Source organism: Triturus cristatus, chromosome 5_2, assembly GCF_964204655.1.
Source record: "Triturus cristatus chromosome 5_2, aTriCri1.1, whole genome shotgun sequence".
NCBI lineage: Eukaryota > Metazoa > Chordata > Amphibia > Caudata > Salamandridae > Triturus > Triturus cristatus.
In genome coordinates this window covers 194,206,722-194,231,516 of record NC_140588.1, presented here as the reverse complement: position 1 = coordinate 194,231,516, position 24,795 = coordinate 194,206,722, and the positions used below count along the sequence as shown (strand labels likewise).

The following is a 24,795-nucleotide window of genomic DNA, read 5'->3' as shown; positions in this document are numbered from 1 at the left end:
CCCCAAAGTGGCTTAACGCCGCTTTGTAAATATGGAGCAGGGGATTGTGCCACCGGAATGTCAAAAAAAGTGATGTTCTGGTGGCGCAATGCATTTGTTAATTTGCCCCAATGGATTTCCTACATACATTTGCTAGAAAGCTGTAGATTCTGAAGAAAACTCATTAAATACTTTAATACTTTTATGATGTGCTACGCACCCCTGGCCTGTCCTGGGGAGCTGAGCAGTGCTTAACTTGAGCCAGTGGTTTCTGGTGTTCAGCACAGGCACTTAATTGCTTTCGGTGCTAGGCACCGGTAGTTAATTGTCAACACCGGACTTAGGACAGTCTGCCACATGTTGACGCTGCTCATCTAATTTAGAGATGAGCCAAACAATGGTCATTTATGAATACAATATACATTAAAATTTACTAATACCTGCCTCCCCAGCCATTCCTTTAGCTTTTGGGGACCTGGAATAATCTGAACTGTCGCACTTGCAGGTGAGAGAGACGGTTAGTAGTTGTTTTGGTTCTGTCATTGGCAGCGATGATGGGCAATGTGTGGTGCAAGCTGCAGTGGTCTCCTGGTCAGGGCCCTGGCACTTACAAGTTAAGCACTGGTGTTGAGGGTTCACCGCACTTACGAACATTCTGAAAAAATGATGGCAAAATGGTGTAATATTCAGCACAATTTCTCCCTTGCATTACTCTGCCTTGGGAAGGCATTCCATGGGTGGAGCATGGGTCTTCCCATGCAACCACCTTGGATTTTGGCACTTCCCAGATTTACCAAGAATGATAAAGCTGGGAATGCGCAAAATTGCTACGCCTTCCCAGGAGAGGCCCAGCATGGAGAAATCTAGTTCACTTCGTTGTTTCCTCTTTCTTAGTGTGCTACATTTAAGAGATAAAAGCCTCCGAGGATTGTTTTCGTGCAGAACGTTGTCCTTTACTGCACAAAAACAATCCTGCCTGCAATGCAGGCACGCTTGAACCTGCATTAGTGCTACGCAACAGATTAGTGTAGAGTAGTGGTGTTTTAGCACCACTTTTGGAAACTTTGAAATTGGCATAAAAACAGAAGGCTCTAGGACAGGATGTTAAATGCCTCCGTGTAGAAACCTTCATTCACATGCATATTAGTGTACGCCTCCCCTGGCCGGCATGTCTACTTTGCTATGCATGTATGTGCGTGATGTCCTGTTCCACATGTATGCACCTCCTGCCATGCTAGTGGAGTCCTTTCCCATCCGTCTGTTACTTTTTGCTGTTGTTGTATTGGGGAAGTGACTATAGACAACCCTTCTGAAATCTTCCTTTGTGTTGTTTGGTGCAGTGTAATTACCATAAATCAATGGCGTCCCAATAGAGTTGGTCTTTTGATTTTCAGATTGCCAGGATGACATAAGAATTGACTTCTGCCAATCACTCTGCAAATACATTCAGATCAAAAATACAGTGAAAGGAATTTAGATACAAAAGCAAATCCCAGTGTATTTTCAGGGATTTCATTTGCTAGTAACACCGACTCTGCAGTTATAAGTATTTATATTGTGACATACATATCGTCCTCCGCCAATGTACCCAAGAGGTCTGGCAGGTGAAATTCAAAGCATAATAAAAAATGTCAAATATAATATTTGTGCTCCGTGACAGCACTTCTAAAATAGCAAAACTCAGCAGGGTAGCCAGTACCGATAACAAGCATTTGCAATGCAATCGGTCTCGCCTTTGGGACCTTATATGTATTTAGCTATGCAGCACATTAGCCTGGGTGCTGAAAACATCTACTGTTCTTTAACATGGTTGAAAGTAAACACCAAGCTGCGTGACATGCCAGGTATGGGAACACATGGAGAGAAATATTGCCTTTCAGCAGGAAATGGAACAGTCCAAAGCTCTGTTTTTAATATAAAATCAGGGCCTTCGGTGATCATATCACTGAAAATACAAGATTTGAAAAAAATATTATTGTCTACCGGTGCTCGTGGAAGACAATTTCTATGGACTGGAATCTAGAGAATGCTAAAGTGATTGTGGTATTTTACTGACCTCTGCTGGTCGTCTTCTATCAAGAAAGTAAAATAGAGGCAGTTGCCAGAAAAATTTAAGAAAAGAAAGTCCTTCAGCAGAAAGCAATTGTGGTATTCTAATGACCTCTACTGGTGCTTTTTAATTAAGACAAGTTAAATAGAGGCAGTTGAACATACAAAAAAGTCCCAAGCGGAAGCAGACAAGTCCTAGGGATGATATCCAGAGCCCACAAAGTACATACACATATAGGAATATAGGAATATACAAGTATATACTAAAGTATATACAAGAGGTCTCGGTTGCTCAACCTAAAAAACATAATTGGTATAATGTTTTTCTCCCATTGACTTTTATTGAAGTAGAGGCAAGTTCAGGCGGGAAACAGTCAAAATAAAGCCATTTTTGGCTTGAAAAATCAGGAGTCTTCACCTGAATATTCTATTTTATTGGCATGTATAGCATCAGGCATGGGCCTGGGAAAGTTGTCAGGGCAGTTTACATCACTTGAAGTTAAATTAGCCAACAGTGGAAGTGAGCTGACCTATTGTCCCTTGCTACATGCTGAAATGGTGAAAAAAGATTGAATGACACAATAGACCAATATATTAAGAGGACTGGGAGAACGTAAAAGTAAATATATCATACAAATGCTTTTAGTAAAATCAAAAGGTCTTAATTACATCATTAAAAAAAGGTTTTGGCTCAAGCTAGACCTAAAAAAATATAAAATCGAGAGTTCTAGGTTATTGCCTGGCTTAAAACTATGTGCAGGCCTTCATCCACAGCTACATTTTTAGGTGGACGTAGTCTATTTTTCCAAGGATGTGATCACCTGAGAACTGGCCTAGTATACACAGTCTGTTTTCTATGTCTATAAATATATTTTCGCTCGTTCGTGAAAACCGGACGCAGCAATAGCCTCAACTCGTGGAAGACTGGCGGCCATGTCAGAATGGTGTTTGCGTTTAACGAGACGCAGCAATCGGAACCCACACTTTGGGCAATAACGTGAAGAAAGGCTGCCTATGTGTTGCGTAGGATAAACAATACGAATCTTATCTATATATTGCATTGGAAATTCTAACCCAGGATGGAAGATGCCATACGCTAATACTAATATTGTCGGGAACGTGAATTTTGCCCGTGCGCCAGCCAGATGAGGTCAATACCTAGAAGGGAAGGCTTACTTTTCTAGATGAGTTTAGTGTTATCAGTGAATGCCCGCAAGCGACTTGTTAGCCGGGTTTCTCGCACATGCGCAGAGAGCGTTAGCTCCCATTGGGTGTTGAAGCTACAGCTGAGAGACACCGCCCGTCTGTCATGGCTGGCCAAGGGGGCTCGGGCCCCAGTATCCTGGAATACTTCGGGGGAGAGGATGGCTACCGTTGTGGATACTGCCGTAGCGAGACCGGGAACATGTCCCACGGTAAAAGGAGGGAAGAGATAGAGTGGGTTTCGGGATGCTCTGTTATACGAACTAGCAACTGGCACATGAACAAGTGAACACTTAAACGCAGTGTCTCACAGCACAGCGTGTAGTTATAATTTTTGAGAGGTTGCACGCACTAAATTATCCCACGAGTCACTAGATTAGAACCGGCGAGTTGAAAGTGCGGCTATGGATGGCTGCGCCAGTACACTGGTATTTACGACTTGGAAGGCTCCAAACTTTTACGTGTAAAACAGAGGGGCGGATGGAAGTGTGATACTGTGCCCACCTGCCACTCCCATTGTCTGTCCCGAGTCCCTTTCCTCCTACACACCGTGAATTAGGTACCTGCCCTCCTACGAACCTAAACAGCCTGCAGGCGCATTCCTGAACTGGCAGTGGAGAAGGTGCTGCGGGCAGGGAGGAGGAGGGCTGCGGGCGCCGTCGCGAGGTGTGTGCGCACGCGCGTTAGGCAGCCGGGGATGCGGTGAGGGGGGTCGGCAGCGGCGGAGTGTGTGCACGCGTGTGCGTCTGCGCAAGCGCGTCCACAGACCCCGATCGCTGCGCGTGCCCTGGTCTGTCTCCCTTGGGAGCAAACACGGCAACAATAAGTCTCGGTGGCGGCAGCGCTTTGCGATGCAACGCAAGCGAGACCTAAAAAAACCTGAGTGTGTTAGATCGCTCCTTATGCATCAATGTACGAGTTTCACTTTTCCAACTCTTACTCCTTTGCCTTCAATGTTCCTAAATACATAATCTTTAATCAGGGAAAACAGACGGAAGGTCTCAAAGAAGATGAGAAACATTTCGAGTAGATCTAACAGTTAGGGGCCAACTACAGTTAGCTGCCTCTGTCTAAACAATACTATCCATTTCCCAAAAAGTTCGATTTGTGTTCCGCTCTGAAAAAACGTATCTTTAGGTGGCGAGGACTGACGAGGAGCCACATTCTCAAGTTACACTGAGAGAGGACTGAGCGAGAACTGAGCGAGGACTTTCAGAGAGGGCTCTGGAGTCCGTGCCACAACTAGACCGAAAGACAGAAAAGTGCAACTGAGAAGCATAGCATTAAAAAAATCCCTGCTACTTCGTTGAAATGGGGGGAAAAAAAATCGCCAGGGAGTTCCCAATTGCAAAACGTAACATTTTCAAACAAGAATTCCACCTCAAAGCCACGACTGGTAAGTTCAAGACTTTTGCACTGAAAAGGGAGTTGTTGGATCAGATTGGTGAAGGTGCAAATTCATTTTTTGATTGCACAGAAGTCTGAGTTTTGTTTTTTTTAAATACTTTTTTGGATTACTAGTGAAGTGCACACATTCTGCCAATTATGAGAGAGATGTGCTCAAAGGACCGCCGGCCTCAGGCACGGGTAAGTAAATATAGATTTTAACAAGTAATGCCATAAATGCAGTGAACATCCGACTAATCTCTAAACCATGCATCAGTAGGAAAAGGCCTACATTTCAACAACCCTCCAAGGGACCAGCAGTCAAGTCAGACCAGAAGCACCTCATTCACATGCATCCATCATCCCTTTTACAGCAATGCAAGCACCCTAAATCACCAACACAGAAGTAGAACCAATGTTTCCGGCGGCACAAAACGAGAACTATGAACTGCGGAAATCTATCCACAAATTGAACCACAACATGTTGCTGAAAGTAACCAGAAGAAGGGAAAACTCGCACGGAGGCAAAGTTCGATCCAAATAAACCTTTTTACTTTCACAGACCGGCTGAAATACATTTCGTTGAAATATTAATCGATTAATTCATAAAGTTTATCATTTAGGTTACGGGTTGCAATACCTTTCGCTGTACAAACAAAATGAGGACAAAGGTGGAATACTATTACGTTTTTCATATATGCTGCAATATTGTGAAGTTTTCTCCTTAATGTACAGCTTTTTGCTCCCAAAAGCAATATAAAATTCAAACGATCATATAAATGAGAGCTGGTTAAGACCTCGTGGGGAGACTGGGTAGCGTAATAATAGAGTTCCTGGGTTTGGCAGGTGTCCAATTGAGAAGCCTTTGGAAATTTGTTTTAACTTAAGTCTTTTATAATAGCAATTCTCAGATCCTATCTTGTTTTCTAATCGAGAAGGCAACATTTCCTAAAAGAAAAGGGTTGACAGCAAATGGACAAAATGTTCATATTTTCTTTAAAACTAAATTTAAAAAATATGAAAACGTTGCTTGAAAACTACTTGCCTTTCTAAGCATATTAACGTAGCAGGTGACAATAAAAAAATGGTCTCATGTACAGTTTCTCAAATAAGGGCAGCCATTCCCATTGTCTGTCCCGAGTCCCTTTCCTCCTACACACCGTGAATTAGGTACCTGCCCTCCTACGAACCTAAACAGCCTGCAGGCGCATTCCTGACCTGGCAGTGGAGAAGGTGCTGCGGGCAGGGAGGAGGAGGGCTGCGGGCGCCGGCGCGAGTTGTGTGCGTTTGTGCGCGCGCGCGTTAGGCAGCCGGGGATGCGGTGAGGGGGGTCGGCAGCGGCGGAGTGTGTGCGCGCGCGCGTATGCGTCTGCGCAAGCGCGTCCACAGACCCCGATCGATGCACGTGCCCTGGTCTGTCTTCCTTGGTGAGCAAACACGGCAATAATAAGTCTCGTTGGCGGCAGCGCTTCGCGCTGCAACGCCAGCGAGAGCTAAAAAGGGAAGAAGCAGCAGAGACTACAGAGACTAAATCTAAATCACATAACAGACAAAGTGAAATATTTTGATATCTCCAACTTCAACCCCCAAAGAAGAGACTTGAGGCCCTTGTTAGAGCTTGACAGATGAGGGACATCCGCCAAACGTAGCCCCATCTGCTCAATCTAGAGCGTAGAGAGACCTGATGCATGATACATAGGACAGAAGGGATATTTGTCACTTTTAGGAGAATGTCCCACATTTTTCATACTGTAATCAAGGCCCTTAATCAGGATTACACATGAGCCATCCGCCCTTCACCAGACCTCTCACTAGCAAACTCAGCTATTCAGCAATCCTATGTGTGGCTCCTCACACCAGCCCTAACACCTTCAAGAAAAATCCTGGCATCTTCCAAATGGGAAAAGAAGTAACCCTTCCCACAGGACTCAATTGGTGTCACACACCTAGTGCCGTGAGGCAGTCGGATAACCCTCGGGGCCCAAAGTAGAGAATCATATTGCACTGCAATGTCTACGTTGCTGATCCATGGCGTCCCACATCCTCAGCTACTCCCTCCAGCTCCAGTGTGGCGTACCACACAGCCGCCCTCAACTCAGGGGCCTGGTACACCAGTGGGGGATCACCCACAGTACCAGTTCTTTCCTCCGTTTTGAGCTGCAGTATACCCAGTGGCATCCTCCTTTTTGGAGCTGCAGTATACCCAGACCCACCACACCTCTGCCCACAGGTAAGAGCAGAGACTGAGGTTGTGTTGACACATCTGGTGCGGTCTCACTGCTGGTAAGACTTTCATAAATCTTTATTGGTCAAAAACTGCCATAAAAGCACATAAAATAAAATATAAAGTGCAATAAAACAATTAAAACCATTATATCAATTAAATAAATAGTTTGGCATAAAATGCATTCAATAGCAGCATAGATAAATAAGTGCAGTCATACTCTGAATTAAAAAGAATACAGATATATATCTAGTAGGAGTCGTAAAGTCCTGCAATACAACATGCCGCTCAGGGACATAGTTAAGGCCGATACATCTTTCAAGGGGCTAGCTTTTTTAGTCTAATCCTCCACATGCTTAACAAAAACCGGGAGACAGCAAATACGATTGGGTGACTAGTATTAGCTCTTAATATCCCAGTCACTGGCCTGGTGAGATCTAGCAAAGTACCACACTAGTCATGGGATGCGGCAATTGCCAACTGTAGACAATGTGCACCACATGAGGTGTTGGCCATAGCTCAGCTTTCCACCTGAATGAGGAGAACCCCCTCCTGTGTACATGAGTGTTCCCCTGCGTGCCTCACCGGCCAATGGGGCGCTACGCAGATGGAAAAATAGGACCCGCACCAGGTGCACACTAACAAAGCGTCCATTTTGGGACCTGTTAAGCCCACCACAGAGTTGTATTCATAGTACATAGAAACTGAATCAAAACACACTATGGAGCTATCAAGTTTTAAGAGCAACTCTATAGATGCAGTTTTTTACTTTTTAGCTTAGCACTTTGTGAACTGTGTTTACAGGCTTCATCAGTGTGGGATGGGATTGTTGAAATTGCTAATCGTGCCACTAAAGAAATCTCAATTGCACAGGCTGTTACACTATTATGATCTCTAAAAGTGTGACTAATATTAATATATCTTAAATCAGATGTATCATACTACTTCTTGTAGGTCTACTACAATAACATCAGCAATTTTACATTAGCATAATATACAGTGTATGACATAAATGTACCTCGAGGTCCAAACATGTAATCCACAAATGCATTTACTTCATGGTCTATGGCCTTTATCTGCTCCTAGGAAGGGACAAAATAAAAAAATGTTTTAGTACAGGCATGACCTATAAAAGCATCTTTACATATAGTATTTCATCCCTATACTTTAAAGTATTTTTGATTGATTAAGATCAAGTGCTGTTTTGTGTGTTTCTAGCATTGATTTCCTTATAAACATTTAATAACATATAATAATCATCTAATAAACATTATTGATGATGTTATTCGTATTTCATGTATTGTCAAAGCAAGAAAGACATTCAAACCCATACTATGAAAATGCATTAACATAAGAATTGTCAATGGAGGCAATCGAGTCAGCGGTAGCTTGCTGAGATACTGTTGAAGTGTTACATTGTTAATCATTTGTAGATGTCATCTAATGGCAGATTTCGCAGTCTGCCACACCTTTGCAACAAGTACAAATAATACTTCGGCCACTGCTTTGTTTAAAAGGCATCCACATTTTGGATCAGCCCACAGCAAAGAATACATAGGGGCATATTTACAAGGAGTTAATGCCACCAGAACGTCACTTTTTCCGACGTTCTGGTGGCGTTAACTTCTTTGCCTTATTTACAAGTAGGCGTTAAGCCACTTTTTTTTTTTTAAGGTTTTAATTGTCATGACACACATATATCACACAGTGCAGGAATATTTCCGTAATTATGATCATTGCACATTCTGTCGACATATTACAATTTGAAACACAGTTCATGACACTTTAAACATAACTACACAAAATAGCCCCGCCTCCCTCCACATGAACCCTCATGAAATTGCATGTAGCTAGTATAAAGATACAACACACTCAGACAAAGTTCGGACTAGCAGCAACTCTTATGCACATAAAACATTTCTTACATGATCTAATTTTCACGTCTTAGACACCTTCTACACAGTTGGTCATATATAAATGCAGGACCCCGTATCCTCCAAACCCCGACTACATCTCTTTTACAATTCTTTCACCTTAAAGTCTTCCAGTATCGCATTCCATTCTAAGGAGATAGGCTTTTTGCGCAGTCCCCGGTCTTCTTCACTCTTAAGCTCAGCGCCTTCTGCTTTGCCCCATCTCACCACCTCGCCATACCACTCCGTCACCAACTGCGCCGTAGTGGCTTTCCAGCGTTTAGTGATTGCACGCCTGGCCAGTATTAGCACTAAGTTAACAAATCTGATCGTGGGGTTGCCACTTTTGTATTTCATACCCAACCCCAGTAGAGAATGTTCCGCCAGTACACCTCGCCTTCCCGGCGCCACTTTCCTGAGGACCTCGTGCACTTCCACCCAATAGTGTTGTAAGCGCGGACACGTCCACAGCATATGGAACAGGCCGGCACTAGGGCTCTTGCATCGTGGGCATGTGTCTGACACGGTCGGATACATTGTGTGTAGCCTGCGGGGGGTCAAGTAAGCACGATGAAAATCATAAGTTGGATAAATTTAAACTTCGCATTACGTGACACCTTTATGGGATATTCTAATATAGAATCCCATTCCTTATCAGTAAATACCCTATTCAGGTCTGCCGACCACCTATCCCGGAGTGTCTGCAGTGACATTCCTGCATGTGACCGAATACCTTGGTATAGCCATCTAGTCAAATGGCGGCCATTCCCCATTAAGTATAGTAAATGTACCAGTGCGTGTGTCGGAGGTTCCTCACCAGTAGGAGCTCAAGTGGTTCTAATATATCGCATTATGGTAGGGTGTAGTAGGAACAGAGTGTTCGGCACTTCCCTCTCTTCCACGAATGTATCGTGATTCATCGGTGTGTGATCTGCGAACAACATCCCAACAGTATTACACCCGCCTCCGCCCATGTAGAAATGTGTCTCCGTGAAACTGTTCCCAGCGGTGTAGTTATACCAAGTAATGGTATATTAGGTGCATATGGAGTACGTGTCTTCGTATAAGCTGATGCCCTTTTCCAGTATATTATTGCCACCTTCAGTAACGGCGAAGCGGATGGTGCGAGCACTCGACCGGGCAGCAGCAGCGCATGCAAGTTGCCTCCATTCCATTCTCTCTGTGACATTTCTATTTAGGTGTTAAGCCACTTAATGTGGCTTAATGCCGCCTTGTAAATATTGCTCTATTCACGCAACACTTAGCATAAAAGAGGCATGCAATGGGTGTTGCAGCGGGCGTTCTGCCACAACACCCATTGTTTTTTTTATGCTGCCCCATTTTTACAAGGTATGGGGCAGCACCAAAAATACTGCCAGGGATTACCTGGTCTTAAGCAGGCGCTACGAGGAGAAATGTTTTATTTCTCCTCGTATTTTGCTCTTTCCACGTGTGCTGCATTCCGCAGCACACATAGCTAGAGCAAATCGCATGTAAAGATTGTTTATGCTCTGGAAGGTGTCCCTTCCTGCACATAAACAATTGTCCCACAGCGCAGGCACCCTAGCAAATTCGCGCTAGGGTGCCTGCACTAGTGCTAGGTAGCTTTTTTAGCACCAGTGCTAGGGGTAAAGCAGGGGTGTATCGCATTCTTGTGAATATGGCACAGCCCTGCGTTTTGAAACAGTTAGAGCGCGGAGTTTCCAAATTTAGACTAACACCGCACTCAGCCAGTTTCTTGTAAATGTGTCCCCTAGAGTGGTGCAATGCGTCAGCTCCCACCAGCCATGGCTTTCCTTTAAGTGTGAGTCACATGTTGGTTCAGACTGTAGCACAGCCATTTGGTGTCTGGAGTGTCAGTCATCTTGAGTGATGGGATTTTGTTTGTTACTATCATACTCCGCAGCCAGAGTGGACAAGCACAAGATATGAAGGAGTCTCCCTTTGGGAGACACACTGTGCTGCATATAAAGCTGTGGCATAGGTATGTGGCAGCATCACTTAAGTCCAAGCACAAACATAGCATAGGACCGGTTGCAGGAGTAGTCAGCAGCTGCTGTGGGCCAACCAGATTATGCTCTGCAGATGCAGCGAGCTTCTGGGCAGAGACCAGCTGCCTAGACAGGCCATACACGATGCTGGCTTATAAGTGAAAGTGCCTGTTCATCGATAGATGAGTTAGCAAGACGCTTGTTGATGGGCGAGTGAGTGAATGAATGTGAGAGTGGCAGTCAAAGTGCATGAATGATGACCTAGTGCATAGACAGGTGGATGGGTTTGCATGAATTGAAGCATACATTCATTAACCAACATACTCATTCTTACATTCATCCATTCAACCATCCACAACACCACACACAAACTCACTGATCAATGAACTGGCACTCTCAGTAATAAGCCAGGCCTTTTGCTTCTTAATATATCCAATGTGCATTAACTAAACTGCCTTGAAGTTAACACTATGCTTGAAAAACCTTCTAAGCTGCTCTAAGAATAACTGGTAACATGCATGACAGCAGCAGTAAATATCTTCAGAAAGAATACACACATGATACTGCGAAGGGGCTCCAATAAAGTGCTTAAAAACTAAAATATGCTCAAGCTTGTGCTTCATATTCATTCTTGTTTCATTGTATATCACCAACTAAAGTGCAGGAAGGTGGTCTTTAGATAGTAAATTATTTCTTTATGAAAATTCAAGCTTTTGCAAAATATTATTTGTGATGCGTACATTGTAGAATACGGGCAAGGAATTGGAAAAGTCACAAAGTATGGGTTTAATGTGCAGAGCATGCAGCGTTAGTATTTTAGAGTGAGGCACACACGAGGGAGTCAACAGAGAGGTTCATTGTTGTAAAGTAGTCTCTCATGCAGTTTAACACAAACACCTAAGTGGAAATGGAGGGATACACCCAAGCAGCCAATTGCTTAAAAAGAAATGTCAAGTCAATGGCTGAAAGAGGCTGGTTGGAGAAAGTCAACGGTTGAAAATGGCGGATTCAAAGATTCCTACATATTTAGGTAGCTGTGGGTCTGTTTGACAGGTGTGCTATCAAAAAAACCCAGACCTAAAAATGACTCGTTCATAAGCTCATTTTGAAAACTTCTGTTTTCTGGCTCTTGTGAGTCAATAACATACTTTACCAAAGTCAGGAATGAAATAAACGTGGAAATAATCACTTGTGATACCTTCCAAATGTTTTTCTAGTTTCGTAATTTGCCAATGAAAAAACAGCTGTTCCCCCTAGCCTAGGACGAGTAGCTGGCAAGCACTTAGGCATGTGGCAGAATACTAAAATATGCTGTTTTGGTCCACAGCAAAAACAATTACACAGCTCCTGTTCATGTAAGGTTTATGAACAAAATGAAAAGATTAACACAACGTTATTTTATAAACACAAATGAATCTTATCCGAAGAATTTGTACCTCAAAGCAGTGCGCAGGAGTCTTACTTCCAGAACTCAATTTAGACTGAGCAAAGGTACACACGTGATGAGCCAGCACTGCAAAAGAAGTCCCTGGGAGCCGTATCAGTTCTAAATATCACTTACAACCTTATATTGAAAATTGTATTGAAAGCAGTATCTAGGGCAATTTTGTAATATACTGATTTTGCACGTTGCCACATCCTATATCACTAAAGGGGAAGCAAGGCCTAAGATTGCTGGTGCGCCTGTGTAGCCACAGGTGGTGTTTATTTCCACTGCCTTGGACTGGTACCATTACTTCCCAATGTAGTGCTGGAGTGACCTGGATAGTATAATTCCCTGGCTAGGGTGAGGGTTTTAAAGGGTCCCATGAACCCTAGTGACTCCACCTAAGGAAGTACAGTCAAGGTAGTGCCGCTCCCTTGTGGCCCCTACTAAACGAAGACATGGGGGTGCCACTGCACCAACGCACATACTTACAGCGTACAGCACGTGCATATTATAGCCTTATATCCCGCCATAGCGGGCTACACCGGCATTTAAAGGCCCGCTCCAGCTTTAAAGGCCCGAGCCGAAGGCCTTTAACAAGGGATCGGGACTTTAATAGCCGATATAGCCCAGCTACAAAGGGCTATAAGGCTATTAGAACATACTGCCATTAGAAGGCAGAATGTTATAACAAATAAAATACAGGGTCTCGAGCCCGAGGGTGTTTAAATCCCCTCGGGCTCCGAGCGGCCTTTGTTTACAGTAATAGCTGTGAACAAAAGCAACATTGGAATGTTGCTCTGCGGGCCTTTACCGGCCCTTAGAAGCATGGCACACTCCATTGTATTCAATTGAGTTCTCCACATTCCAATGTTCTAATATGGAATGCTGAGCTCAGCAGTTTTCACTTGGGTGTAGGCCTAAAGGGTTTGATTGAAGTTTTTACTGTGAAAAGTGCTAACTGCATGAAATTGTCCGATGTCCCTAAGGAGATGGAATGCATTTTTAAATGAATGCACCACGGGTCGCGTTACTGGTACTCGTATTGGGATTTCTACCAGTGTTATGGTATGGTAATGTGTTTTTTTCATTGCAGCGCCTTCTAGCGTGTAACTGAAGCAACCACAACTCAGTATAGTATGTAGTTTGTTGGTATTCATTTGTGTGTGGTTAGTTTGGAGTTTTTTCAATGTTTAGTTTTGCAATGGTCTATGTGAGTTAGCGGCAAAGCAAAAGGAGCTCATATCCGGACTAGATCCAAGTAACTGTAGGCCTGAGATGCTGCATTCGGGGGCTGTTTCTACATTCCAACATGTTGTCCAAACTCTGATGTGGAATGGGCCAAAAAAGAAGTTTTAATGCTCCATGATATCCCAAGAAGAGGCTGGGGATTAGGTGGAGGTTGGCTGAAAAGATGATAGGGATACCAAGCAGTTAAAGCTCAAGGCAGTGAACCGTGTACAGTTACGAATGTAACCTCTGAGAAAACAACACTGCTAAAATGTAAACTGAGGAACTCATTTACAATATTTTGATGCATGGCAGTGCAGCAAGCTTTCCTGCATAAAAGTGATGCACAATGGGCTCGTAAATAAGTCCCTATGTGCTTAATTTGTGCCTGTGGTTGCAGATAGTGGCACACATTTATGGAGACTGGGACTTGTTTTTCGTAAGCAGATTTTGACCCAAAGTAAGAAAGACAATAGGAAAATGTGGAAGAAAAAATAAAAAAACGGTGACAAATGGGGATATGGAGGATAAAAAAACCTTCAAGAGTGAAAAAAGTGGCAGGAAGTGTATCGTGGTGGAAGAAAGAAGCATGAGGAGGGCTCAAGGCTAGGCAGTCTTGGTATTCGGCAATCTCAGCATTCAGCTGCGGGCGGAAGGCTCCGGAGAAAACCTGTTAAGTCTCTGCAGTTCTGTATTTATTTACAGATTGAAAACTGGGTAAATTACAACAGTAGGGAGTAACGGGGAGTAAACAAAGGTATTAACAAAGATCGCCAGGAGGCAGACACAGAAGCCCTTAGCTTGGTATACTCAATCATTATTTACATCTGTAGTACAGCGATCAAACCCAAGATTAAGCAAATAAACCCTACAGTTCGGGTTTAAAAAACATCACACAAGACATGTCAGCGGCTGAGGTGCTCGATGTGTATGGGTGGTGCAGAGCAGGACTGCTCTCCTAATGTTGACACATGCTCCCAGAGAGTGGAAGATGCTGTCTCCTTCTAGAGGTGCACTTAAAACGCCCAAACTCCATAGTCACCAAGGGCCTCATTTATGGCATTTTGGCATAGGGCAGCGCAGCTCCTACGCCAAAGTGAAAGGGCAGGAATGCTTGGTATTTAAACAATACGGTGCATTCCTGTCCTGTCTCCCTGTGCTGGTGCCGTTTTGGGAGCCTAGAACCAATGTCCCGCTGTTGAGGACAGCATTGTTTTTGTGCCGGAAGGGGCACCTTCCTGCACAAAACCAATCCTACGAGGCATTTTCCTCTTTCTATGTGTGCAGCAGAATGCAGCGCACATGGAAAGAGGAAGCAATGAGGAGAAATTAAAATATTTCTCTTTGCTACACCTCACCTCAGGAGGCGTATGGATTTGATGCTGCCTGAGGCATCACTTCGTAAATCTGGAGCAGCGTCAAATTCCATGGGTGTTGCGTGGGAAAAACCACTGCAACACCCATGGAACGCCTCCAGGGTACAGAATAAGGTGACGCAGCGATATGCGCTGCGTCGCCTTACTCATGATTTATGAAGCCACTCAAAGCCATGCAGGGTGGATAGATAGATAGGACAGACAGACAGACAGACAGACAGACAGACAGACAGACAGACAGACAGACAGACAGACAGACAGACCTACAGACAGACAGACAGACAGACAGACAGACAGACAGACAGACAGACAGACAGACAGACAGACAGACAGACAGACAGACAGATAGATAGATAGATAGATAGATAGATAGATAGATAGATAGATAGATAGATAGATAGATAGATAGATAGATAGATAGATAGATAGATAGATAGATAGATATCCACAGCCAGGTAGATAAACATGTAGATAGGCAGAGCAGACAGAGAGTTAGGCAGTCAAGTAGAGAGACAGGCAGGGCAGACAGGGAGGTAGAGGGACAGAGCAGACACAGAGTTATGTAACATATAAAAATGGCAAACAATTTAAAAATCTAAAAATAAAGAAGCCTGCCCATCCCAAGTGTACCAGCCCTGGCACAGATGTGTGCTCTCCTGCAAGTACCTGTATTCATGTAATCAGGAAAAATTCTGCCTTTGATAGTACAAGACACCTAATGGATATAGTGGGCTAACTCATCACCCCATGCCACATGCTGTGGTGAATGGGAAAAAATATGATTGACAGTTGAACGGACCAACGAATAAAGAAGGCTGACACGAAGTCCTTGCATGTAGATATGTATCTGTTTTTGTTACGATTTCTTTGAAAAACTGACGAAAGAAATGAAGGTGTGTCTAGGTTTTGTACGTACAATGGGAAAAAGAACGGTACGAGCACAACTCTGGTTTGCTTTTCAAAGCAGGAAGCATTGGGAAATAGTTTCTGTTTGAGGAAACAGAGCAAAAAGCCAATACGCCTGGCATTTTTTTTTTTTTGCAAACATATGCAATAAGCGTTGCATATGAGGTAGGTGTATAGGTTTACAAAAACAAGTTAAAAAAAAGTGATCCATCGCAACAACAAAAAAAGACAAAGAAGCAGTTCTGTAAGCTTTGGAAATACAAAACAGGGCACAGAAACACAGCCCAGTTTGTATACATTTCTGCACACTGGGTCGGCAGGCGTTAGAGCTACGCGAAATAATAGCCATCATTTTGAAAAGTAGACATTTTGCGTGGACTAAAAAAGTATGAAAGAGGTAGATGTTACTGCAAAATTGTAGCTCTAGCAATGCCAAATCCATTCTGTCTTACTGCATTCAAATGTGAATGATTTGAGATCCATTCTATGTCCTCTCTATCAAACCGTCGACAATAAACATCCTTTGTTGACATTATAATTTAGTGTTTACATTGAAAGGCACCTATAATAAGACCTTCAAAAGTCATTTATTGTATAACAACTTGATCTGACTGTGGTTGATTCAAATGTGAAATGCCCTTTAATATTTCCCACATGCATTGGTGTTAGGCTCTCCCACTTAGCAATTTACAACTATAAAAATAAAGTTCCAGCAATAATGGAAAGTACATTTTGGTAGGAAACATATGCCATCATTCACATTTAAGACAGTAGTGTGTGATCAATGGTTGCTTAATGCTGTAGGTAAAGATTGTTTTGGTAATCTTCCCATCCTGGGTGGGAAACCAGTGGTTAATTTATAAAAAAAAAAACATAAGTGTCAGGGCCCTGGTCAGGAGGCCACTGCAGCTTGCACCAGTCCATTGCGCCTGTCAGCGCCACCTATGAAAGAACCAGCACAAATACTAACCATGAAACCCTGCGAGTGTGACAATTCAGACTATTCCAGGCCCCTAAAGGTGTGGGAATGGCTTGGAAGGGCAGGTAATAGCCCTTTTAAAGTATGTTGAAATAGTAACCAACTGCTGTTGTGCTCATGTCTCTATTACGCAAACAGCGCCACCATGTGGCAGACTGTGATAAGCAAGTGTTGAAATATCGCGCACTCCCTTTTAATCTCTGATGTGTATTGAGTTTACTCGAGTAGCGGCGTGCTGCTAGAGGAGCGACCCCTGAACCAAGGTCGAAGAAATAACGAGAGTTGCACTATCCCTGCTAGGGTGGTGTCCCTCTATGCGCACAGCATTGTGGGGTAACGAAGTTACCAAAATTCGTTTTAGTTAAACCAAAGTTCATTTATTCATGGTTGAAAAGTTGAAATTCATTATTCCATATGACAAATTATGGCATGTTGAGTCAACAAAGGTACTGATGGATATCCTCTATGCATTTCGGGTAAAAACCCTTCGTCAGGAGGAATCCTGTAAACAGAAACAGGAGAAAAAGTTGCATATCCCCTAATCGGGTTTGTATTCCATTGAAATTAAAATGTTAAAAATGTAGAAAATGAGAAAAATATGTATCCCAGATATCAAGCTCCGAAAAAGTGCACAACGGAACAGTGTTAGAAAGAACTACGCAAACCATATTGGAAATTACACCCGAGTGACCCGGTGTTTTTCTGAAAATTTACCGCGTGTGACTCAAGTAGCAAAACAAATACAATGATAGCAGCGTATTAGTTGACTACGTTAAAAGTTGTGAAAGACGTGTACTAAATTTACCGCGTGTGACTCAAGTAGAAAAACAAATACAATGATAGCAGCGTATTAGTTGACTACGTTAAAAGTTGTGAAAGACGTGTACTAAAGTCAGGTGAAATCGTCATGCCGGTGTATAAAATAAGGGCGTGTCAAAGAATAGAACCTCATACCAAGAATCGGTACAGGGCAAGAAAGTTACCTCAGTTCACCCGTTCATGTGAGCATATCCAAAGTGCTCTGGTCCGAAGAACCATTGTTGAGCATGTGGCCGGGTTAAGAGTGTGTTTGGTAAACAGAGAAAGGAGACTCTGATATTGGCGGCCATCTTAGAATGGTCAAAAAACACTTGAATAATGATTCGAAAAAAATGACTCGGGAAGTTGGTGGAAAGTAACCAAGGTAAAATGTGAATAAAGAAAAGTGTGTGGAAGGGTGAAAATAATAAAGTTATTTTTTTAAGAAACGTAAAAAACGTAGAGAAAATATGGGTGAAAGATAGATGTAAAAAACAATTTAAATGTGAAAACGTGAAAAACGATGAACAATTTAGAAATGAATTTGATGATACAGATAAGTGTAAACTTTAGGGCATTCTGACAGACATCAATACAAAGTTAAATAAAGCAACCCAGTTCGAGACGATCATTGAGTCCAAGGGGTACCATGGAGTTCATTTTATAAATCCAAAAAGTCTCTCTTTGGATCAGAAATTTTCTGTTGTCACATCCTTCCCTTAGCGGGACCGTTTCACACACTAAGAAACGTAATTGACTGACGTTGTGTTTATGTTCGTTGAAATGTACAGCTACTGTCGAGTTCAGGTTGTTGTTACGGATATTACTTTTGTGTTCGTTTAATCGAGTTTTCATTTTCCTTTCAGTTTTGCCAATGTAAGGCAGGCCGCATGGGCACTTCAGCATGTAAACAACGTTTTTGGAATCACAGGTTGCAGATACGAAAAGTTTTATGTTGTATCCTTTGGTTGGATGTTGTATGTTCGTGCCTGTGATGATGTTGTTGCAATTCCCGCAATTATAACAAGGTCTGGTACCCTTGTATTCAGAAAAAGGCTGTGAGGAGCTAGTTGATTTCAATACCTCCATGAAGTTTTTACTCCTTTCATAGGCGAACAGAGGTTGCTGCGAAAAGATGTGATTGAAGTCAGATTCCATTTGTAGTAGGGGCCAATGTTTGAGAATGGATTTCCTGATGTTATAACTTTCTGTTGAGAATTTTGTGACCATAACCATTCTCGTGGCTGTGTCTGAGGCTGTAGGTTGTTTATCCAACAACGTTCCCCTTTCTTTGTTAGATGATTTGACGATGGCTGTTGACAGTATTTGTGATGGATAACCTCGTTTAGCAAAGCGTTGTTCCATTTCCAAAGTTTGTTGGGTTAGTTGTTGTGGTTCAGAAATGATTCTCTTTATCCTGAGAAATTGGGAAAAAGGTAAGTGTCGTTTCAGAGAAGGTTGATGAAAACTCGAATAGTGAAGTAAATTGTTTCTGTCAGTGTCTTTCCTGAAGAGTGTGGTTTGAATGTGATGATCCACAATGTAGATGTGAACATCTAAAAAATTAATGTCCGTTTGACTGATGGTGGAAGTGAACTTGAGTCGATCATTGATGGTGTTGAGATTCGTGATCGCTTCAGACAATGTGGTTTTTGAACCTCTCCAAATTAAAAAAATATCATCGATGTAACGGACAAACAATAACAAATGATTCTCCCATGGTGTGGTATGCAAGATATGATCCAACTCGAATTTGTGCATAAACAGGTTGGCGTAGCAAGGTGCTGCGCAATTTCCCATGGATGTTCCATTCAATTGGAGGAAGTATTGGTTATTGTAACAAAAGTAGCTGTGATAAAGTGTGAAGTGTAGTAACTCCATTAGAAAAACCTGTAAATCAGGGGAAATTTGTGATTGTAAAATGAAATGTTCCGTGGCTTCTAACCCCAAGTCATGAGGAATTGAGGTATAGAGGGAAGTAACATCAATCGTGCATAGATACATGTCTGTATCCCACGAGATGTTGAACTTAAGAAGAATGTTCAAAAAATCTGTAGTGTCTTTGACATAGGTAGACATGGACTGTACGAGAGGTTGGAGATGTCTGTCCAGGTATTTGCCAACTGGTTCGTGAAGTGAGCCCCTCGTTGATACGATGGGCCGCATAGGAGGATCCACTATATTTTTGTGGATCTTCGGTAACATCCGTAAGGATGGACTTCTAGGAAATTTAGAAATAAGGAATTTCTTTTCTGTCTCACCAATGGTGCCCGATAGGACTGCTTTATCCACAAGATTCTGTAATACTTGTAAGATGGTCATTGTGGGATTGTGATCAAGTTTTGAATAGGTGTTAGAGTCTAACACATGTTCATCCAGTTTCCGAGAGTAGTGTGTGGTATCCATGACAACAAGTGCCCCTCCTTTGTCAGCATCAAGGAAGGTTATGTTGGGATTATCAGCCAGTTGTTTAAGCAGAGATTTATCCTTCGATGTGAAGTTTGCATGTTTGGGTTTACGATGTTTAAAAACTGACTGAAGATCTTGCTTCACCAAAGTCTCAAAGGTATCAAGAATTTTGTGGCTTACTGGGGCTACATAGGTACTCTTAGACGTAAGACCTTTCAAGGTATTTTCTGTTTTAAACAGCGGCTCAATAAGAACATTGTCAAAAAAATGTCTCAGTCTGAGTTTCCGCATGAATTTGAATAGACTTACATCGGCTTCCATGGGGTTGCTGGAGTATGTTGGTACGAATGAAGACCCCTTTTGTAACAAGCGTATTTGAGATTTATTGAGAACCGTTGAAGAAATGTTGATGACTAAGTTGTCTCTATCATTTATCGCTGGCTCCTTGTCGTTCTTTTGTCCAAAGGTGGAATTGCTTTTTTTGCCCCTCCTGGATCTCCGGGGTCTTTTTGGCCTATCCCTAAAAAAGGAACCGCAGAGGGTAAAGAAGTAGAAGTTGAAGTCGTTGGGATCTCAGTATCTGAAATGGTTTGAGATTGAGGTTGATCCTTTTGTGGGAAACTCTTCGGTTTACGGCGAGTGGTATCGGAATCACTGGTGGCCGGTGATGTGTCAGTATCAGATGTTCTGAAGGGTGGTTTAAATTGTCTTCTCCTGGCGTATACTTCCGCCCAGTTATAAACTTCCCCGAGTTTATAATCAATTGTGTCCCGTCGGAACTTCCTGAGTTTCCTCTCATTGACTTCTTGCTTGTGCTTCTCTAATTGGTCATTGATGTCCTTGAGAGTCTGAGATAAATCATCTGACGACATTTTAGTGGCTAATTCATTCTTGAGTTGGGTGATCTCTGTGTTTAGATCTTCCAAGATATTGGATAATTCTTCGATGATCAACAATATAAGATCCAAGGAACACTTGTTCAGGATACCATACCATCTGTCTACAAATTTAGGATCATTTTTACACAAGGATGGTTTAAGGGAGATCCGTAAACCTCTCGGAATGCGTTGCGCTCGGTGGTATTGAATCATTGTGCTCGCATGTAAACGCTGGTTGATTTCACGTTTTGTTAAATAAAGGAGTTGCTTGATGTTGCTTTGTATGGTGCCTGTGCCAGAGGGGGTAGCTTCAATGTCTCCTATTAAAGAGTAGATCCTCTGTGTTTCTTCATCGCCGAATGCAAATGTTTCGGCGCGTTTGTCCGTGAGGTTGGTAATGTCTTGATAAGCCATGGGTGCTGCAATAGTGGTTGAGCGATGCAGAAAGACAAGTGTTGAAATATCGCGCACTCCCTTTTAATCTCTGATGTGTATTGAGTTTACTCGAGTAGCGGCGTGCTGCTAGAGGAGCGACCCCTGAACCAAGGTCGAAGAAATAACGAGAGTTGCACTATCCCTGCTAGGGTGGTGTCCCTCTATGCGCACAGCATTGTGGGGTAACGAAGTTACCAAAATTCGTTTTAGTTAAACCAAAGTTCATTTATTCATGGTTGAAAAGTTGAAATTCATTATTCCATATGACAAATTATGGCATGTTGAGTCAACAAAGGTACTGATGGATATCCTCTATGCATTTCGGGTAAAAACCCTTCGTCAGGAGGAATCCTGTAAACAGAAACAGGAGAAAAAGTTGCATATCCCCTAATCGGGTTTGTATTCCATTGAAATTAAAATGTTAAAAATGTAGAAAATGAGAAAAATATGTATCCCAGATATCAAGCTCCGAAAAAGTGCACAACGGAACAGTGTTAGAAAGAACTACGCAAACCATATTGGAAATTACACCCGAGTGACCCGGTGTTTTTCTGAAAATTTACCGCGTGTGACTCAAGTAGCAAAACAAATACAATGATAGCAGCGTATTAGTTGACTACGTTAAAAGTTGTGAAAGACGTGTACTAAATTTACCGCGTGTGACTCAAGTAGAAAAACAAATACAATGATAGCAGCGTATTAGTTGACTACGTTAAAAGTTGTGAAAGACGTGTACTAAAGTCAGGTGAAATCGTCATGCCGGTGTATAAAATAAGGGCGTGTCAAAGAATAGAACCTCATACCAAGAATCGGTACAGGGCAAGAAAGTTACCTCAGTTCACCCGTTCATGTGAGCATATCCAAAGTGCTCTGGTCCGAAGAACCATTGTTGAGCATGTGGCCGGGTTAAGAGTGTGTTTGGTAAACAGAGAAAGGAGACTCTGATATTGGCGGCCATCTTAGAATGGTCAAAAAACACTTGAATAATGATTCGAAAAAAATGACTCGGGAAGTTGGTGGAAAGTAACCAAGGTAAAATGTGAATAAAGAAAAGTGTGTGGAAGGGTGAAAATAATAAAGTTATTTTTTTAAGAAACGTAAAAAACGTAGAGAAAATATGGGTGAAAGATAGATGTAAAAAACAATTTAAATGTGAAAACGTGAAAAACGATGAACAATTTAGAAATGAATTTGATGATACAGATAAGTGTAAACTTTAGGGCATTCTGACAGACATCAATACAAAGTTAAATAAAGCAACCCAGTTCGAGACGATCATTGAGTCCAAGGGGTACCATGGAGTTCATTTTATAAATCCAAAAAGTCTCTCTTTGGATCAGAAATTTTCTGTTGTCACATCCTTCCCTTAGCGGGACCGTTTCACACACTAAGAAACGTAATTGACTGACGTTGTGTTTATGTTCGTTGAAATGTACAGCTACTGTCGAGTTCAGGTTGTTGTTACGGATATTACTTTTGTGTTCGTTTAATCGAGTTTTCATTTTCCTTTCAGTTTTGCCAATGTAAGGCAGGCCGCATGGGCACTTCAGCATGTAAACAACGTTTTTGGAATCACAGGTTGCAGATACGAAAAGTTTTATGTTGTATCCTTTGGTTGGATGTTGTATGTTCGTGCCTGTGATGATGTTGTTGCAATTCCCGCAATTATAACAAGGTCTGGTACCCTTGTATTCAGAAAAAGGCTGTGAGGAGCTAGTTGATTTCAATACCTCCATGAAGTTTTTACTCCTTTCATAGGCGAACAGAGGTTGCTGCGAAAAGATGTGATTGAAGTCAGATTCCATTTGTAGTAGGGGCCAATGTTTGAGAATGGATTTCCTGATGTTATAACTTTCTGTTGAGAATTTTGTGACCATAACCATTCTCGTGGCTGTGTCTGAGGCTGTAGGTTGTTTATCCAACAACGTTCCCCTTTCTTTGTTAGATGATTTGACGATGGCTGTTGACAGTATTTGTGATGGATAACCTCGTTTAGCAAAGCGTTGTTCCATTTCCAAAGTTTGTTGGGTTAGTTGTTGTGGTTCAGAAATGATTCTCTTTATCCTGAGAAATTGGGAAAAAGGTAAGTGTTGTTTCAGAGAAGGTTGATGAAAACTCGAATAGTGAAGTAAATTGTTTCTGTCAGTGTCTTTCCTGAAGAGTGTGGTTTGAATGTGATGATCCACAATGTAGATGTGAACATCTAAAAAATTAATGTCCGTTTGACTGATGGTGGAAGTGAACTTGAGTCGATCATTGATGGTGTTGAGATTCGTGATCGCTTCAGACAATGTGGTTTTTGAACCTCTCCAAATTAAAAAAAATATCATCGATGTAACGGACAAACAATAACAAATGATTCTCCCATGGTGTGGTATGCAAGATATGATCCAACTCGAATTTGTGCATAAACAGGTTGGCGTAGCAAGGTGCTGCGCAATTTCCCATGGATGTTCCATTCAATTGGAGGAAGTATTGGTTATTGTAACAAAAGTAGCTGTGATAAAGTGTGAAGTGTAGTAACTCCATTAGAAAAACCTGTAAATCAGGGGAAATTTGTGATTGTAAAATGAAATGTTCCGTGGCTTCTAACCCCAAGTCATGAGGAATTGAGGTATAGAGGGAAGTAACATCAATCGTGCATAGATACATGTCTGTATCCCACGAGATGTTGAACTTAAGAAGAATGTTCAAAAAATCTGTAGTGTCTTTGACATAGGTAGACATGGACTGTACGAGAGGTTGGAGATGTCTGTCCAGGTATTTGCCAACTGGTTCGTGAAGTGAGCCCCTCGTTGATACGATGGGCCGCATAGGAGGATCCACTATATTTTTGTGGATCTTCGGTAACATCCGTAAGGATGGACTTCTAGGAAATTTAGAAATAAGGAATTTCTTTTCTGTCTCACCAATGGTGCCCGATAGGACTGCTTTATCCACAAGATTCTGTAATACTTGTAAGATGGTCATTGTGGGATTGTGATCAAGTTTTGAATAGGTGTTAGAGTCTAACACATGTTCATCCAGTTTCCGAGAGTAGTGTGTGGTATCCATGACAACAAGTGCCCCTCCTTTGTCAGCATCAAGGAAGGTTATGTTGGGATTATCAGCCAGTTGTTTAAGCAGAGATTTATCCTTCGATGTGAAGTTTGCATGTTTGGGTTTACGATGTTTAAAAACTGACTGAAGATCTTGCTTCACCAAAGTCTCAAAGGTATCAAGAATTTTGTGGCTTACTGGGGCTACATAGGTACTCTTAGACGTAAGACCTTTCAAGGTATTTTCTGTTTTAAACAGCGGCTCAATAAGAACATTGTCAAAAAAATGTCTCAGTCTGAGTTTCCGCATGAATTTGAATAGACTTACATCGGCTTCCATGGGGTTGCTGGAGTATGTTGGTACGAATGAAGACCCCTTTTGTAACAAGCGTATTTGAGATTTATTGAGAACCGTTGAAGAAATGTTGATGACTAAGTTGTCTCTATCATTTATCGCTGGCTCCTTGTCGTTCTTTTGTCCAAAGGTGGAATTGCTTTTTTTGCCCCTCCTGGATCTCCGGGGTCTTTTTGGCCTATCCCTAAAAAAGGAACCGCAGAGGGTAAAGAAGTAGAAG

General features: G+C 42.2%; 1 protein-coding gene across 1 annotated transcript in view; it reads right to left on the bottom strand.

Annotated features, from left to right (window-relative positions):
• ELOVL2 (ELOVL fatty acid elongase 2) overlaps positions 1–24,795 on the bottom strand; it is a 422,911-nt gene that overhangs the window by 244,539 nt on the left and 153,577 nt on the right. The window contains exon 2 of the mRNA XM_085606971.1: positions 7,860–7,923. Coding sequence (XP_085463097.1) covers positions 7,860–7,923 — 64 coding nt within the window. The remainder of the gene's footprint in view (positions 1–7,859; positions 7,924–24,795) is intronic.